This window comes from Stylophora pistillata, chromosome 1 (assembly GCF_964205215.1).
Source record: "Stylophora pistillata chromosome 1, jaStyPist1.2, whole genome shotgun sequence".
NCBI classification, from domain to species: Eukaryota; Metazoa; Cnidaria; class Anthozoa; order Scleractinia; family Pocilloporidae; genus Stylophora; species Stylophora pistillata.
Window position 1 is genome coordinate 27,020,817 of NC_142519.1, and position 15,808 is coordinate 27,036,624.

At 37.9% G+C, this 15,808-nt stretch overlaps 1 protein-coding gene and 1 long non-coding RNA gene across 3 annotated transcripts; one reads left to right on the top strand and one right to left on the bottom strand.

Moving 5' to 3' along the window:
* Nucleotides 1–186: 186 nt before the first annotated feature.
* On the top strand, nucleotides 187–11,248 carry LOC111320678 (uncharacterized). 2 transcript variants are annotated; one of them, XM_088747008.1, is made up of 16 exons: nucleotides 187–364; nucleotides 463–549; nucleotides 1,301–1,644; nucleotides 2,112–2,309; nucleotides 2,723–2,765; nucleotides 3,249–3,304; nucleotides 4,453–4,505; nucleotides 5,083–5,449; nucleotides 6,192–6,241; nucleotides 7,291–7,392; nucleotides 8,436–8,474; nucleotides 8,637–8,756; nucleotides 9,061–9,190; nucleotides 9,904–9,983; nucleotides 10,526–10,596; nucleotides 11,069–11,248. In XM_088747008.1, the coding sequence occupies exons 1-16, from the start codon at nucleotides 297–299 to the stop codon at nucleotides 11,151–11,153; spliced, it is 1,893 nt and encodes a 630-aa protein (XP_088603134.1). In that variant the 5' UTR covers nucleotides 187–296; the 3' UTR covers nucleotides 11,154–11,248. The 2 variants fall into 2 exon arrangements, with proteins under 2 accessions (XP_088603134.1, XP_088603133.1); XM_088747007.1 differs by having other exon boundaries at nucleotides 191–364; nucleotides 4,453–4,517.
* On the bottom strand, nucleotides 10,609–14,985 carry LOC148741894 (uncharacterized). The gene is made up of 4 exons (XR_015996033.1): nucleotides 14,608–14,985; nucleotides 12,928–13,113; nucleotides 11,484–11,561; nucleotides 10,609–10,948 (listed from the first exon to the last, which is right to left on the bottom strand). It is a non-coding gene; the product is annotated as an uncharacterized LOC148741894 (long non-coding RNA).
* Between the last annotated feature and the right edge of the window lie 823 nt (nucleotides 14,986–15,808).

Below are 15,808 nucleotides of genomic sequence, written 5' to 3' on the forward strand. Positions count from 1 at the left end.
GCTACTCACTGATCCAACCTAATCATAGCACATACCTCTCTCCCCAGCCCTCCTTTAAACTTGGTAAACATAGCTAAAAATATTTCCTTTTGAATTATTAAATTTTGGTAGCATTCCCTTATTCACTGGTATACAATTCAATTTTTCCAAGTCACATCTGTAATGAAAAAAAAAAAAAAAAAAAAAAAAAAAACTATTCCGCTACTTTCCCCACCCCGCTCAGTTTCTTGTCTTTGCATTGAGAAAGAAGACTGGGTACGAATTAGCGCGAGATTTGTTTTGAGCAAATATTAAAGATGGCGGCGAATTCAAAGCGATCTTTGTACAATCCAGCGCCTTCGCAAACGCCTCCACCGCAGATAAGGTACTAAATGCCTTTACCAAAGCTTTTGCTGTGTTTTTTATTTTTAACTTGTTTGTTTTGACGCGTTGACATTGCGTATCTGTTGTGTTTTTCCACAGGAAATCGCTCGCCCAAGGCTTTCTTGTTTCAAAGCCTATCACTGGTTTTCCATCAAGTGCACCGAGTTCTGTTAGACCTACTTCGACGTAAGCTAATCTTATTTGATGGATCTATGGAGAATTTGCTTGATGTAAAGAAAATTATCGAGTTTAGTTCTTAACTAGATCGTTGCTGTTGCAGATCGATCGTTAATCGCTATCTTTGAGTGTTCAAAACCCTTGAACGCCGTATATATTTGTATTTGTATCACTTCTATAGGCTCTATGTATCTCCTTGTTAATAAGTTAAAAGAGTCACTTATGTTGTTTTATTAAGATAACACTATTTTTTAGCGGATGAGTTCATCTGTTTATCTAGGTTTGGATAATATTTTGAAATTGTGACAAGTGACAATCACATGCATGTTATCTCCTCTGGGAGTTAAAGAGTTAAATGCAAAAATCGATGGTGATAACTTAAAGAGGAAAGCCTGTTTGGGAATACGGTTAAAACTTACTTCACTTATCAAAGTAGTAAGCAAATCATTACAGCTTCATGTTTACTTTTTCATCCCTTTTTCATAATGTTTACTTTTTTAACCCTGATCTAAGCTCAATCTTAGGTCTACATTAGATTTCAAATGACAATGATTTTATGGTAACATGACAGAGAGGGTGGGCTCTGGAGAGAGTCATTAAGGGGGGTGTGTGATTTCTCATCTTGAATTGTCTTCCTTTTGAGGGAGGACTTTTCAGGCTTTATGGTCAGATTTTAAGGAGGCTGTAGGAAAATGGCAGTTTGACAATTTGAAAATACTATTCTCATATTTTTCACCTTTTTCTGCTGGTTGAATCTTAGACATATCCCCGACTCAACCTATACTGAAGAGAGAGAATCAGAACAAACTTCACCTGTTCTTTTGGTGGATGCAAGGGGACAGCATAAGAGCCCTGATCTTGCTGAAGTGCCAGTTGTGACAGGAATTGTTAAGTCTCCAGTGAGAGTTGTGTGCCATTCCCCTCGACATCTAGGAAGAGACAGAAGTACATTAGAAAACTCAGTTGTTGTCCAGAGATCAGACAACTTAACTGATGTTACTGGCGATTTAGAAGAAGGAAGAAAAGTGAAAGTAGCTGGTATACCTAGAGTTAATCTTCTGGAGTCCAGTGTAAGAAAGAAAGACTTGTCACACTCTAGTCCAGGTTAAGTTTGGTTTCATGTCATACATTTTTACAATTTTTGTTTGTTTGATTTGAAATATCTTGAAGTTACAAGAGTGATGTCTCAAGAAGGAAAAGAGCTGATGCGTTATGTTGCTTTTATTGCTTATGACACTTTGGTTAGTTCTAGCTTCAAGGAATGACAAGCGGTAAATGTTTAAGCTTGCCATGAGTTTCCCTACGCTGCTCAGAATTATGCATTTTTCCTAGGTCTTTCAGGAGTGTTCTTTGTCAAAACATTAGTGACTGCCTTTTCTGGTCAAATTCATTGGAGGGAGGGGGGGGGTTAAGTCTGCAATCTCAATTTGAAACCCAGTTATCATTATAAAAACTTATGGAAGGGGAATATTAATATCATAAAATACTGTAATCAATCTATTTCAACTATTGAATAATGTGCAATGATATCATTAGTAACAAAAATACTATGTTTTTTTTCAACAATTAAGAAAGTAGGGGATCTGGTGAAGAAACCTTTATGGACTATGATAGAAAAGGTGCTGAAGCTACATTGAATCAACAACAGATTAGTAGACCTAGAGAAGAGTTTAAAAGTTTTTTGGGGGAGGATGGTTTCTATGCTCCACCCCCATCATCTCATTTATCCACGCCTCAGATAAAGCAACAACTTTTCGATTTCTCATCAGGTAAAGAAACTTGTCATGACTTGGTATAAAGATAGCAGGGATTTCTCAGAGTTACCTTGTAATTCACTCCATATCTTTTTAAAGTACTAGTATTTGAAAATTTGATTACTGAAACAGTGATACCAACAAGTGACCTGTTAGTACATGTAGATCCAATATAGAGTGGACATCCTATTTTCAATGAACATCGGCTATTGTCCCCTTTTGTTCTCTTACATAGGGTAGGTTACACCCATATTCAGCTCCCACCTCAGTTAAGAAGATAAGGAAACTTCAAAATAAAGTTCTTTTGTCTCACAGGCATCTGTTTGATAGAGGTTTTAACAGGGTTCTGCTCTTAACCTGACGTTGTTGTTTGTGAGGTATATTATAAAGAATTAGAAAACATGTAATCATGATTGCATAATCCTCAGTTTCAGATTCCCATTCCCAGGCACCAGATGGTGACCAGTCCATGTAAGTAAAAATTGTTGTAATTTAAGGGCTGGATTCATTACAGATCTTTGTTGAGTGTTAAGAGAAAAGAAAAAATTGTGAATTACTCACTTCAGCTAAGGATTTGCAAACTTTTTAAGTGTTCTGCCAGCATCTCAAGTGATATATTATGCCAGTGAATTGTTAGGGAGTGTGGTCTGTTACCTCTGTGAAATAGTGATGGGTTTAAAGTTAAGTAAATGATAGAATTTTGACCAATAAGAGCCCTTGTAGTATTTTAGCTAATTCATTTAATACAATTTTGAACAATACTTACTATAATGCCTGAAATGTGGTGTGATGCTAATATTTAAGATGTCATTTATATTTATGATGATTCAATGGTGTGCTTCAAAAGGATAATGTTCGTTGGTGTTTAACAATTTAATCCACAATGGCAATTGTTAATGAATATTTCAATACTGAATAATAAAACTATTGACTTCCTGTCTACTTTTATTATAGTTTACCTGCAGGAGAAAAACAGAATTTGAAAACAAAGAAAAAGAAACAAAAAACTGGTAAGTTTTGTTCAACTTGACCCTTTGACCCCCATGAATGACTTGCATCTAATTTCTCTTTGAAATATTCAAATCCTCCTTGTCAGCTCCTTGGGAAATGTATGGAGAACAGTAGGGAGAATATGCATACTGATGTTAGGGTGTAAAGGGTTAAAGGCATATATTGGGTCATTTGACATGTAATATTCATGTTATGGTCACAGTTGTCTATAATCATTACCAAATTTCAGTTCTCATTTTATTACTGAATCATCCCAATTACTATTTAAGTAAACCTTATGAAACATGCATTACTTCAGGGTATGTTTTAGCATGAGAAGCTGGTTTGAACTGATATTCTCTGTAACGGCTCTAACACTTGCACCTTTTCCCTAATATGTCCTTCTTTTGTGTCTAGAACTTTAAGTTTCTAGCGAGTGTCCCCTCTCTAATAACCCCCATACTCCCAAAGGAAAACTCTAAATAGGAGTGCCAGGGTTATGCAAACATTTTTATATACAGTTGAACCTGTCTTAAGCAGTACCATATTAAGTGGTCACCCTGTATTAAGTGGTCAATTTTCAAAGCCCCAAAATTCCTCCCCCTCCCTTCATTACTGTAATTTCCACTTCTATTAAGCAGTCATCTCTAGTAAGCAGTCATGGTTACCCTCTACTGAGTCCCACTGGCCTGATTGTATTGTCCCCACCTACTGTATTGAAGGGTCACTTAAAGCATAACCACTAATTTAAACCCAAAAAATAATCTTTTAAGTAAAATTTAATTCATGTTTTAATCTCCTGAAATAACTATTACTGGTATTTTTTTTTTTTATGATTTGTCAATTATGGCAAAAAATGGTCTTTTGTAACACTTCCATTCTGTGGAACCTGTGGTCAACTTGTATAGTATTAAACACCCTGCCATTCCTGGTGGGCAACCAAATTGATACAGGTTTTCAACCAAGGAAGTACATACTGTGTAAAGTTCTCATTAGATGTTAGTAACAATTCAGAAGATGATTGAAGTGTTTCAGTACTTGAGCTACCTATCATTCTAATTTGCCCCCTAACTGAAAGGAATGGAAATTAATCAGCTCCCTGGGGCTTATTATAGCTGCAGCATTTGACTGTAAATGTAAAAATTGTTTTAAATGTGCTTCCTTTTAGCTCGCATTGTCCAATCGAGATACATGGCCACTGGACCAAAGGTCACTAAAAAGGTAGCAGTGAAGGTAAAAAGTGTACTGTAAGCTGTATACTTGTTAAACCTGGACAGTTCCTCTTTTAAGGCCAATCTTAATTTCAGAATACCCTTAAGAGTGCTTTTCAATTGAAAACAAAAACCAAATTTACCACAACAACCTATCAGAAGAAAGGAATATACCACTGAGGACTGATGAGAAGTAAACTAAAACCAAAAACAAACTGCCTAAAGTGTAGGAAAAGACTTGTGACCAAGTTGTAATGGTTCTAGGTTTGCATCTGATTGGTTGAGAGAGTGCCACAAGTTTTTTTTTTTTTCCAATTCTAGAGTGAAGTAAAGCACAACCTTGGCAATGTTGGATTATTTTCAACACTCAATTCAAAATGGCTCCAAAGTGGTTGTTACTTCATTTAAGTAACATTATGTGGTAGATTTCAGTTTGGTGGTTTCATGATTGAAGTAGTCGATGCGAATCACTCCCCTGTTATAGTAACTACATTATATGAAAAATTTTAGCTCTTACCTTTGGTAATCTATTATGGAGTTACTTCTGATAAATAACAGATTTCTTACTCTGTGATATTTACTGGTAGGAAGTACCTCTACCCCCAAAGAAGAAAGTCAAAGTGCCCTCTGCAACATCAGCAAAGTCAAGAGACCAGTCATTTCTCACACACTCCAACAACAGCACACTTGGCCTTAATGTCATCACACCCTTTATCAGACACACATCTAATCAAAAAGGCATAGTCACGTCAACTCCAGCAGATGGCATGGCAGGGGTTGACCCTGCTGTTCACGTGGGAGCATCCACCCCTATTTTGCCTCAGGGTGTAGCAACATTTGCAAGACGGCATGGGGGAAGTGGAGGTACTAATGCGGTCAAGAAGACTTCAGTTTCTCGTGACAAGCAAAAACAGCAACCTGTTGTGGTCAAGAAAGCTGGGGTTAAGGTGGCAGGTGAAGAAAAATGAAAGTAATCTGTAGGTACAATAAGGTTCTCTCAAAGGTCAAGGTAAATTGTTCACTACAGAGAGGAACTTACCTTTAAATACCAAAAAGCCTTGGTTCAGTTGCCTTTTTTCATTGTCAGAGCAGTTGCTTTGTCTATCTAAATTTTTTCCGTTTGAACAATTACAGTGAACCAGGTTGTCACTTTGTTTCACTTCAGCAGCTTGGATAGAGGGCTGGACTGTTGTGCGGGAGGTCGAGGGTTCGAGCCCCGGCCGGACCGACACTCAAGGTCTTAAAATAATTGAGAAGAATATGCTTCCTTTCTATAACATCAAGAAATGGTTAGATATTCTAGTCTTCTCGGATAGGGACGAATAAATGGAGGTCCCGTCTCCTACAGGGTTAGGGGCAGGAGACGTTAATTTCCCACGCACGAGATTACTGTGTGATGGATGTCCTCCCCTAGGGTGGGATGGGCGGGTTAGGATTGATTGTAAAGCGCTGTTGATCTGTAATTGTAAATAGCGCTCTATAAGTGATAAATTGTAATTGTAACTGTAATTGTAAGAATATTACTTGATGGCCAATTTTCCTTGAGTCAGCCAATAAAAACCTACTTCATGAAATATTCTCTTAGGGTAGTGAGTGAAGGAGGAGTAGTTTATCAGGGTGCCAGCTCAGTGCTCTTAGAAAGTAACATTACTGTAGTTCTCATCTGAGATTGAATTTCCCTCTGATTTGCCTGCAGGATCATCTCAACCCTCTCTGCAAACCAGCAAGCCTCCTGTTCCAACTGAGGTGCGTCAAAAAAGATCTGAAAATCATTGCTTTTCCTCAAGGTTCAGAATTAGGTCCTCTGCCGTCATCGTCATCACCTTAGCGGAAAGGGCTTCAATCACACTCTCTCACCCTTCCGGACTGATGACGACTTTCCTAGATTCCATTCTTGTTCCTCATCCTTCTCTTCCTCTGCCGTTCTACTCCCTGTTATTTTGTGTCTCACTGCCATCATTTCTCTGACCTAATCAGTGGCAGCCAGTTAAATCACAATGCCCGCGTGGAGTTCTTATTCTGTTGGACTGTGCAGGCACTTGAATCGAATTTTGCTGTAATTTAAAAATTGCACAAATTTCGATTAACTGATGATTCATATACAACGCATTGTTGGCTAACTATAGGAGGTTTAGATTATTGCATAGAATTATAGTAACCAAAAAAGAACTGCACAAATTTCGATTAACTGATGATTCATATACAACGCATTGTTGGCTAACTATAGGAGGTTTAGATTATTGCATAGAATTATAGTAACCAAAAAAGAACTGCACAAATTTCGATTAACTGATGATTCATATACAACGCATTGTTGGCTAACTATAGGAGGTTTAGATTATTACATAGAATTATAGTAACCAAAAAAGAACTGCACAAATTTCGATTAACTGATGATTCATATACAACGCATTGTTGGCTAACTATAGGAGGTTTAGATTATTGCATAGAATTATAGTAACCAAAAAAGAACTGCACAAATTTCGATTAACTGATGATTCATATACAACGCATTGTTGGCTAACTATAGGAGGTTTAGATTATTACATAGAATTATAGTAACCAAAAAAGAACTGCACAAATTTTTTGGTTACTATAATTCTATGCAATAATCTTAACCTCCTATAGTTAGCCAACAATGCGTTGTATATGAATCATCAGTTAATCGAAATTTGTGCAGTTCTTTTTTGGTTACTATAATTCTATGCAATAATCTAAACCTCCTATAGTTAGCCAACAATGCGTTGTATATGAATTTAAAAATTCTAAGCTAAATTTTCCAATTTTCTTTTCAGGCCGGACCTGTAGGAACTTCAGTAGGTGAAGGTGACATCTCGCAACGTCAGCTTGAACTCCAGTATTCAAGAGTTGTACAAGCTTCTTTTCTGTACTCAAGGGTAAAATTGATGTACACAGCTGCTATTAACGTCCATGCTTGTGTTTGGTTTTCAACGTATTTTTTTTTCTCAGTTACTCGCTGTTTTTAATGATCTGCGCGCTGTTATAATCGGAAGATTTTTGCGGCAGAGAGTAGTCACTCTGTACTCCGTTTTGTCTTTGCTGCGGATTTGTGACTCGCGCCCTCTGTTTTGTGTTTGATTGTTACATATTAAGTGACTCGCGCACTCTGTTTTGTGTTTTGGATATATCAACAAAGTTGAAATGGTAAATTGGCCACCGTAATGATTACAAAAGCTGACGTTTCGAGCGTTAGCCCTTCGTCGGAGCGAAGTTTGACTAATTTAGAGACTTACCTGAAGCTTTATTTGTTTATCAAGTTCAGCAATTTTCATCTTCATTTTTAGCTGCAACTCTAGATCGGCTACCTCACGTTGAAGTTTTTCTTTCTCTTTCTTTTTCTTCGTCGGAGCGAAGATTGTTAAGTTTGTGACTTGCGCACTCTTTTTTGTGTTTGATTGTTACGTAACGACTTACACATTCTTTTTTTGTGTTTGATTGTCATGGTAGTGACTCGTGCATTCCGTTTTATGTTTGATTGTTTATTTTGTAACTTGCGCACTTTGTTTTCTGTTTGATTGCCAAGTAAGTGATTTGTGCATTCTTTTTTGTGTGTGGTCGTTTAGTTTGTGACTTAAACACTTTTTTTTTCGTTTTGGGGAGTAGAAATACTCCTAGTCGCTTCAAGCTATGGAAACCGGAGATAAGCACCGGCATGATGGGCCAGTTGGCTCTATACAGACTTTGCCTTTTTAGTAAATCTTGCTCGATGTCTGATGTTTAATTTTTGTGTAGTTGAATCGTTCACTCTGGTTTGTTTTCTTTAAGGGATTACTATTTATTTGTCTTTAACTATCTGTTCTGTTTGATTTATAAGTGAGCACTGAAGACACTACTTTTGTCATGTTTCAGTTGTAATATCTTTTTGACGTTGATCCTTGTTTCTACTTACATTTAGTAAAAATTTTCTGTTTTGTTGCAGCTGAAACATTCCTTCGGACAAAAAGAAAAAGACGCACAGGTAGTTATCAACTTGATGTCCATTTTGATGAAAATGTTATATAAGAATTGAGTGATATTTTAGTGGTTCGTCAACAGTCACTTTAGTTTGCCGGCAAGAAAGAGACGGGTCTATTCTCATAGTAGGTCGGTATTAATGAATTTTAACGTTCTGTTTATTCAGAGTCAAATTTACCATGTGTGGCAGGAGAAAGAGAAACTTCAACGTGAGGTAGCCGATCTAGAGTTGCAGCTAAAAATGAAGATGAAAATTGCTGAACTTGATAAACAAATAAAGCTTCAGGTAAGTCTCTAAATTAGTCAGCGTAACTATTGCCAGTGCACGCTCTTATGTTCCTTTCCCACCATTTTCAAGTGATGCAGCGATTCCGCAGAAATCCTTGCTTGTTAGGTGCAAAGTTGCTGCCCTGTTTATTTGCCAATGAACTTTTACTGATAAAACCCCGAAAGTATTTTGTGGGAAGGCGTACAAATACTGGGGAATCTGACTCGTCCCGAGTCGTCTTCAAAGTAGGGACAACGAGCGCTGGTAGAATGGGTGCACTGTTAAGTGATCTCAGTGAAATTATTTGATTGATGATTCACAGATGTCAGGGCTAGAGCCCATTGGGTCTAACATGGTGAAGTTAATACTAGAGTACAGCAAGCTAGCCGCTGCTCTGGATACTACCCGGCATCACATGTCAGTCAACGGAGTGCTTCTTCCTGATAATCATGGTAAGACTCACAGCCGTAAATAGAAATAAGATTTTAAGTTTGGTAAGAACACACCAGGTGACGAGTAAGTGCTTGAGTTTCCTACTTCAGGCAAACTGCTTCAAGTCTATTGTCTCTGAAACAAGGCGCTGCGACAGGTCTCCTGAGCTTAAAATTCAGCTGTGGTTCAAGAAATGTACCAGGGGTTTCAATAACATTAGTTATAAGCGGCCACTGAAGGTTTAATAGGCGGCTGTGACCACTAAATCACTTTTGATTTTCATGAATGAAATCCAAACAGACGGCGGTAAGAGGTCCTACAGGCGGCGGTAAACCGCCGGTAGCCTACTCCAAAGGGGAAGAGGGAAAGGATCATAGGAGCCACGAAAGTCAAGCAGATTGCGCTGTGTACAATGGATTCAACTAAACCTTGAAAAAATTGAACCTCTTACGATGTGGCTTGACTTCTAGTATGTTTTGTTACTGCAGGGAAGGGTTTAACGACTCAAAAGCAAGCAATGAGACTAGTACAATAGAACAATAACAACACAACTCCCCCCCCCCCCTCTCCCCACAAGAAGAAAAGAAAGAAAAGAAAAACTGACCCCTAACCAGGGCGAGAGAATGCGATTGTGTCTTCGACTTTATTTTAAGTGGCAGTTTTGACCTAAGTTGACTAAAATTTTCCCGCACTTTTATTATCAACTTTTCCTCTCTTATTTCTTTCTCTCTAGATCAGCTTTTTGCTGTTCTTGACGAAAGTGAAAGATTACTCGGCGAAATTGACGCGCTTTCCAAAGAAAACCAACAGAAGGTAAGCCCTGGATGATATTTGATATACTTCTAGTGAAACAGCTAGTGACGAGTTATTCCTTAGAGCGCTTTTTGACCGAATAATACAAACCTGAAACGAAGGTAATCATGAGAGCGAAATAAAGCCAATCAAATGACATTTTACAAGGAGTCAACCGACGAATTCTCGAAGCAGACTGAATGGAGCGCGGAACATCGCTGATGAAATGTTACGCTTAGTTTTAGTTTTGCGTCTGATTGGTCGAGGGTAGAACTAGTTTTCTGGACCAATTACAGTGCAGCAAAGTACAACCAATGCAATCCCAGGATTACCTTCGGCATTCAACTCTGGCTCATTTCCTGAGGAACTTTTGATCTTTTCCATCGCTGCCACCGCTACAAACGGGAACCCCCACGAAAATCTGATATCTTATTCCTATTTTGCGGGCGTTTGTGTCTTTCTGCGCGTATGATATATTAGTTTTTAAGAGGCGCCAAATTTTTGACCCTGTAGAAAGTATGCAATGGGTGTACAGTGGCTAACCAAAGTTTCCTTTTCAACAGATCGTATCCTTCGCCAAAGAGATGGAGGGGTTGTCCAAAATAGTAGATTCTGAAATTCAAGAACAAAACAGGTAAGATGGTGTTGGAGTCTGTGATTTACACGTATAGAGAGAATGGACTTCAGTGCTAGGTCATTTACAGATAGGATATATTTAAAAAGAAAAACCTGAACAATTTGATGTAAGCGTGAATTATAGAGGAATAAATTTAGGTGTCTGCCTCTCTCGTCAGATCAGTCTCTTAAGATATCACACATGGTAATGCTGATATCGTTCAATAATACATGGCAGCTACTAAGTTTGGGATGTTTACCTCAGCTTGCCAACATTTCTTGGGAAAGGAAACAGTTCGTTATCTCATCAAGCCCTTTATCTTCTGCTCCCAACATTTTAGCTGGTTTCTTCTAAAACTGGGCTGTACAATCTGTTCAAAAGAGTGGAGTGTGCAAATTTTCGTTTTATGTTTTAATGCATGATGGACATTTTGCAGAAATAAAAATAACTCGGCATCCAGAAATTGAAATAATTTTGTTTTTATTTTAAGGTGTGGTGAACTGCTGGCTGCCGCGTCAACACTCAACACTCAAGAGCGTAGTCTTCAAGCGCAATCCATCACGGCTGGGTTATAGAAAATTTTCATTTGGTTTCGTCTCTTTCTGTGTATCGAGCGTTTGAAAATGTCAAGTTATAGCTCACCGAGCCAAATAAACAAAGACTAAAGGCTGATAGTTTCTAAAGAAACTGTTTGGGGCTACGTCGGTGGGGGTAACGAAATAATTTGAATATATCAACAAAGTTGAAATGGTAAATTGGCCACCGTCACGATTATAAAAGCTGACGTTTCGAGCGTTAGCCCTTCGTCGGAGCGAAGGGCTAACGCTCGAAACGTCAGCTTTTATATCGTAACGGTGGCCAATTTACCATTTCAACTTTGTTGATATATTCAAACAAAGACTAACCTTAGTCTAAGGAGCTCGTTGACTCAATGATCAAATGATGAACAGAAGATGACTTCTCTCTTTATGTGCTTTATGACTCTAACGGTAATGTACCCAAGAGAAATTGAGAAACGTTTGAGAATTATTCTTGGTTCAAACTCTGATTCCTAGTGGTGAACACTCGTAGCCACGCTACACCAATCTTCGCCAATTCGTTGTCAGGAAAGAACATTTCGCTGGGTGATATTTGGACTCATTCGTGCAGGATTATCCCAGCTACTACACCTGCTGATTTTACTGAAAACACCTTTCCAGCACAAAGCTATCTAGCAGGGATCTTCCTTGGTATTTACTGTATTTCGAAAGAACTCTGAAACTTTCTAAAGAAACACTTTAGACATTAAACTACCCAGTTAGCTACATGGCATGTCGATAGAAATATATCTTAAATAGTCTTTAGAATGGTCGTTGTTCTTAAGACCTCCAAGCAATTATCTTCAGTGATTTTGTCAAAGATTTCCGCAGCAACTAGAAAAGGTTATTTGCGAAATCCTCGTTCCTCTGTTACTTGCTCGTGTCAGTGTGACTGTGTTTTCTGACAGATGTATCACATTTGTAAGAACTACTGACTACTCCATCACATTTTAATTATTTTCCCAAGAGTTTTTTTAGTCTCAATCTTTCGAACTAAGGGTGCATCTTTGGGAGGGACCTTGTGTAGTGGTACTTCTGTTATTTCAGTTTGCCCTGGAGATGGTCTTGCACTCAGAATATATCGAACTTAGGTGGGAACCTGGAGCGTAGACTTGTATTAGTATAGTACTGTAATTTTTATAGTTAAAAGGGTATATGAAAGGGGACTTTTTTCTGTCATGGCATTGCCTCATATAAACAGGAGGCGGGATTGGGAGAAATCCTGAGTTTAAGGAAACCCGGGACATTAGAGAGATTTAGCACAGCGTTTACGTGAAACGTGAACGGCAAGATTGATCGCGTTACCTTGTTTTTTCCCGTAATTTTTTTTTTACTTTTACTGGTTGCGCTTCGGCGTTTCTACGTGAAAGTAACCTGTTTCTCGTTTGCCGTACGTAAGATTTTCTTCACTCTTTCTCACAGAGTAGAAGTTAATATCCGCAAAAAGGGCACTGAAACGATTCCTTTTAAGTCATACAAGGGCGCCTTGAAATCCACCATGACGTGACCTCACGTGAAGCTAAAGCAGTAAGGTTCACGCTATTTTACGTGAAACGTAAAAGGGCAAGCTGGCGTTTACCGTTTCACGCAAACGTAGTGCTAAATCCCTCTATTTTCGAGGGTTTGTATTACTTTGGCGAATTCTTCCAGCCTCCTCAGATGCTAACTAGAGGCCGTGTAGACTCGAAAAAGTGCATCCTTCCTAATATAATAGAATATTTCTCAAAATACTTGCAAATCGTGAGCGTCATGATCGTGTTTTGATACATACTTTTCACTTGCCCTCTGGATTCAAATAGAGGGGGAATATAACATGTATTTTGGTGCTGTAACGTGCGTAAACCAACCATAGTCAGCAGTATTTTAATACAGGAATGAGATACTTCTACTTCCCATGACGGACCTATCACCGGTTAGCGCTAAAAGCTTTGCGCGAGAGAGAGCTGTTGTTCAGCGCCTGAAACGAACAGAAAAAGCTGTTGTTGAGGTGATTTCCGAGAAGCAAAAGATAAACGGATTTTTTTTTTAAAAAAAAATATCTCGTTCTTTACTACTTGAGATAGTGGTTCGAGTTTAGCAAATAAAAGTAAGGTCATCATACTCGTTGAGGAGACAAGAACTACAAATTATCCCTTACAATGAATATATGAAGTTCATATATTTTGAACTGCGGTTGTAGATACGTATGATGCACGATCCTCGCAGTAGAGAGCGCTATTTATGCAATAGCGAAAATCAGACCTGAAAAAAAAAAATCAGGCCTGCACGGGATTCGAACCGCTGACCTCTGCGATACTAGTGCAGCGCTTTACCAATTGAACTAACAAGCCAACTGGGAGCAGGCCGTTAAGTTGATTCGTAATAAACCCGTGATGATAAATCAGATACAATGAATATATAGTAAGTAAGTAAGTAAGTAAGTAAGTAAGTAAGTAAGACTTTATTTAACGAGGGTAACATGTGACAGTAATGAAACTGATAAACTAATGGCCCTCGAAAATTAAAATTCGGAAAAAAAAAAAAAAAGAAAAAAAAAAGGAATTGTAACAAACGTAACAATATTAGGAATAATTAAAATAAAATAATTAACCTATATACATCATAAAATATTTATAAAATATAAAAAAAAAAGTTACAGGAATAATTTGCTAAGAATTTGATTATCTAAAATTATTTTAAAAAGGGAACGCTTAAAACGTTTTACACTGGTACTCCGTTTGATGTCCACACTTAGTTTGTTCCATTCTTTCGTGGCTCGCACAGCAAACCCCCTTCAGAACTTCTCTTAAAACGCGGGCACATTAAGTTTAAATTACAGAAACGGGTTTGTCTATTATGAGTGTCAGAGTTTCTGATAAGAATATCATTTATATATTCCGGGGTATTTCCATTAAGCCTTTTGTAGGTTAGAGCGCATCGATTGACGTATGATTCAGCATAAAAAGGAACCCACTTTAAGGTGTTAAATAAGCCGACAGAAGGTGCTGTTCTTTCGGCATCAAGGATAATTCTAGCCGCACGTTTTTGAAGACGCAGGACTTTCAAAAGATTTTCTTTACTGCAAGAAGTCCATGTCGTGCTACCGTAAAGCATTACAGGTTTAATGATCGTAGAGTAGTATATGTCACGTTGATTGCGTTTCAGATAAGGACTTATGTGACGAAGGAGTCCAATACGTTTCGCCAACTTTTTGCATAACTCCTCAATTTGGCGATTAAATGAAAGATCCTGATCCAATGTTATCCCAAGTAGTTTGAAATCAGTAACATGTTCGATATATGAAGTTCATATATTTTGAACTGCGGTTGTAGATACGTATGATGCACGATCCTCGCAGTAGAGAGCGCTATTTATGCAATAGCGAAAATCAGACCTGAAAATTCAGGCCTGCACGGGATTCGAACCACTGACCTAAATTGTTAACCAAATCATCCCTTGTTCAACCCCTTACCTCCAGCATCAGTATGCTTATTCTCTACACTCTTCTCTGTAATTTTCCTAAGAAAGCGCCGACAAGATTCTAAAAATCGAGTGTATCGCAAGTGGATGATCATTTCCTTCATTCTTGTGATCTTAGAGCTGGATTCCGGAGTAATGTTGTAGCGGAGGAGAAATTAGATGCTGGTCACTCCTGGGGTTTAAGGGTTATGACTGCGCATGTCAAGAGAATGTAGAGTTGATTTCACTTTCTTTATGTTTTGCGGGAACAGGAGAAAGCCTTGGAGTAATTATTGAAATAACAAAATAAGTCTAAATTGTTAACCAAATCCAACGCTTTAACTTTTGTTTTAAGTATTTCGCGAGTGCGAAATGTCAAGGACATAATGCTCTTGTCCTGAATGCTTTTTAGTGGCCACTCAGTATTTTCTGACATAATTTAGACAATATTGGACTTAAAAATGTGACTCACTTGCTCGTTTTTATTGGGAAACCAGCCATTTCTTCTTTTCGTAAGGGGTCTCTAATATCAGGCACTATTGTGAACTACATTAATAAATTTTATCTTTAGAAGTATTGCTGGGAATTCTGTGATTTTTCTACTTAGAAAGATTTTTTCTTTCTTAACGCGTTAATTCTGATCAAATATGTTTCATTTTGGTCATCTGGTACTGTTAAACTGTGTCGCAAATCAATAACCGTCGCCGGAAATCGAGCTCTAGCCGTTCGAACAACTTGGACACCCACGAGTTGAAATATGCGTTGAGTCTGATTAGTACACGAAATCCTCAGATGATAAATAAAACTAGAGGGGATTGTTTTATTTCTTCTTCACAATACCAGCGGTATAATGACAAGGAAGATTCAAAACAGTGAGGAATGTAGTGGAAAGTGACGACTGGAGACCGCTAAGAGCCCGTTATGTTTAGTCTCAACCAGTGAGTTTTTTTTTTTTCTTTCTTTCTTTCTTTCGTTCTTTCTTTCTTTCTTTCTTTCTTTCTTTCTTTCTTTCTTTCTTTCTTTCTTTCTTTCTTTCTTTCTTTCTTTCTTTCTTTCTTTTACGAGGTAGTGCGTTATTCGTGACTAGAAGAGTTCAGTTTGAGCAGTTTTTTTTGATTTTCTGAACTCGAATTGTTTCAGAAACTGTTTTTAGCAAAATTATTTATTCATTTTACTTTTTCTTCTTGACTTTACTGTGCGCTCGTATGCGAAGG

Coding starts and splice junctions, on each gene's coding strand:
- LOC111320678 (XM_088747007.1), top strand. CDS start 297: ATGGCGGCGAATTCAAAGCGATCTTTGTACAATCCAGCGCCTTCGCAA. Junction 6,242..7,290: donor AGCCTCCTGTTCCAACTGAG/GTGCGTCAAAAA, acceptor TTTTCTTTTCAG/GCCGGACCTGTAGGAACTTC. Junction 10,597..11,068: donor GAAATTCAAGAACAAAACAG/GTAAGATGGTGT, acceptor TTTTATTTTAAG/GTGTGGTGAACTGCTGGCTG.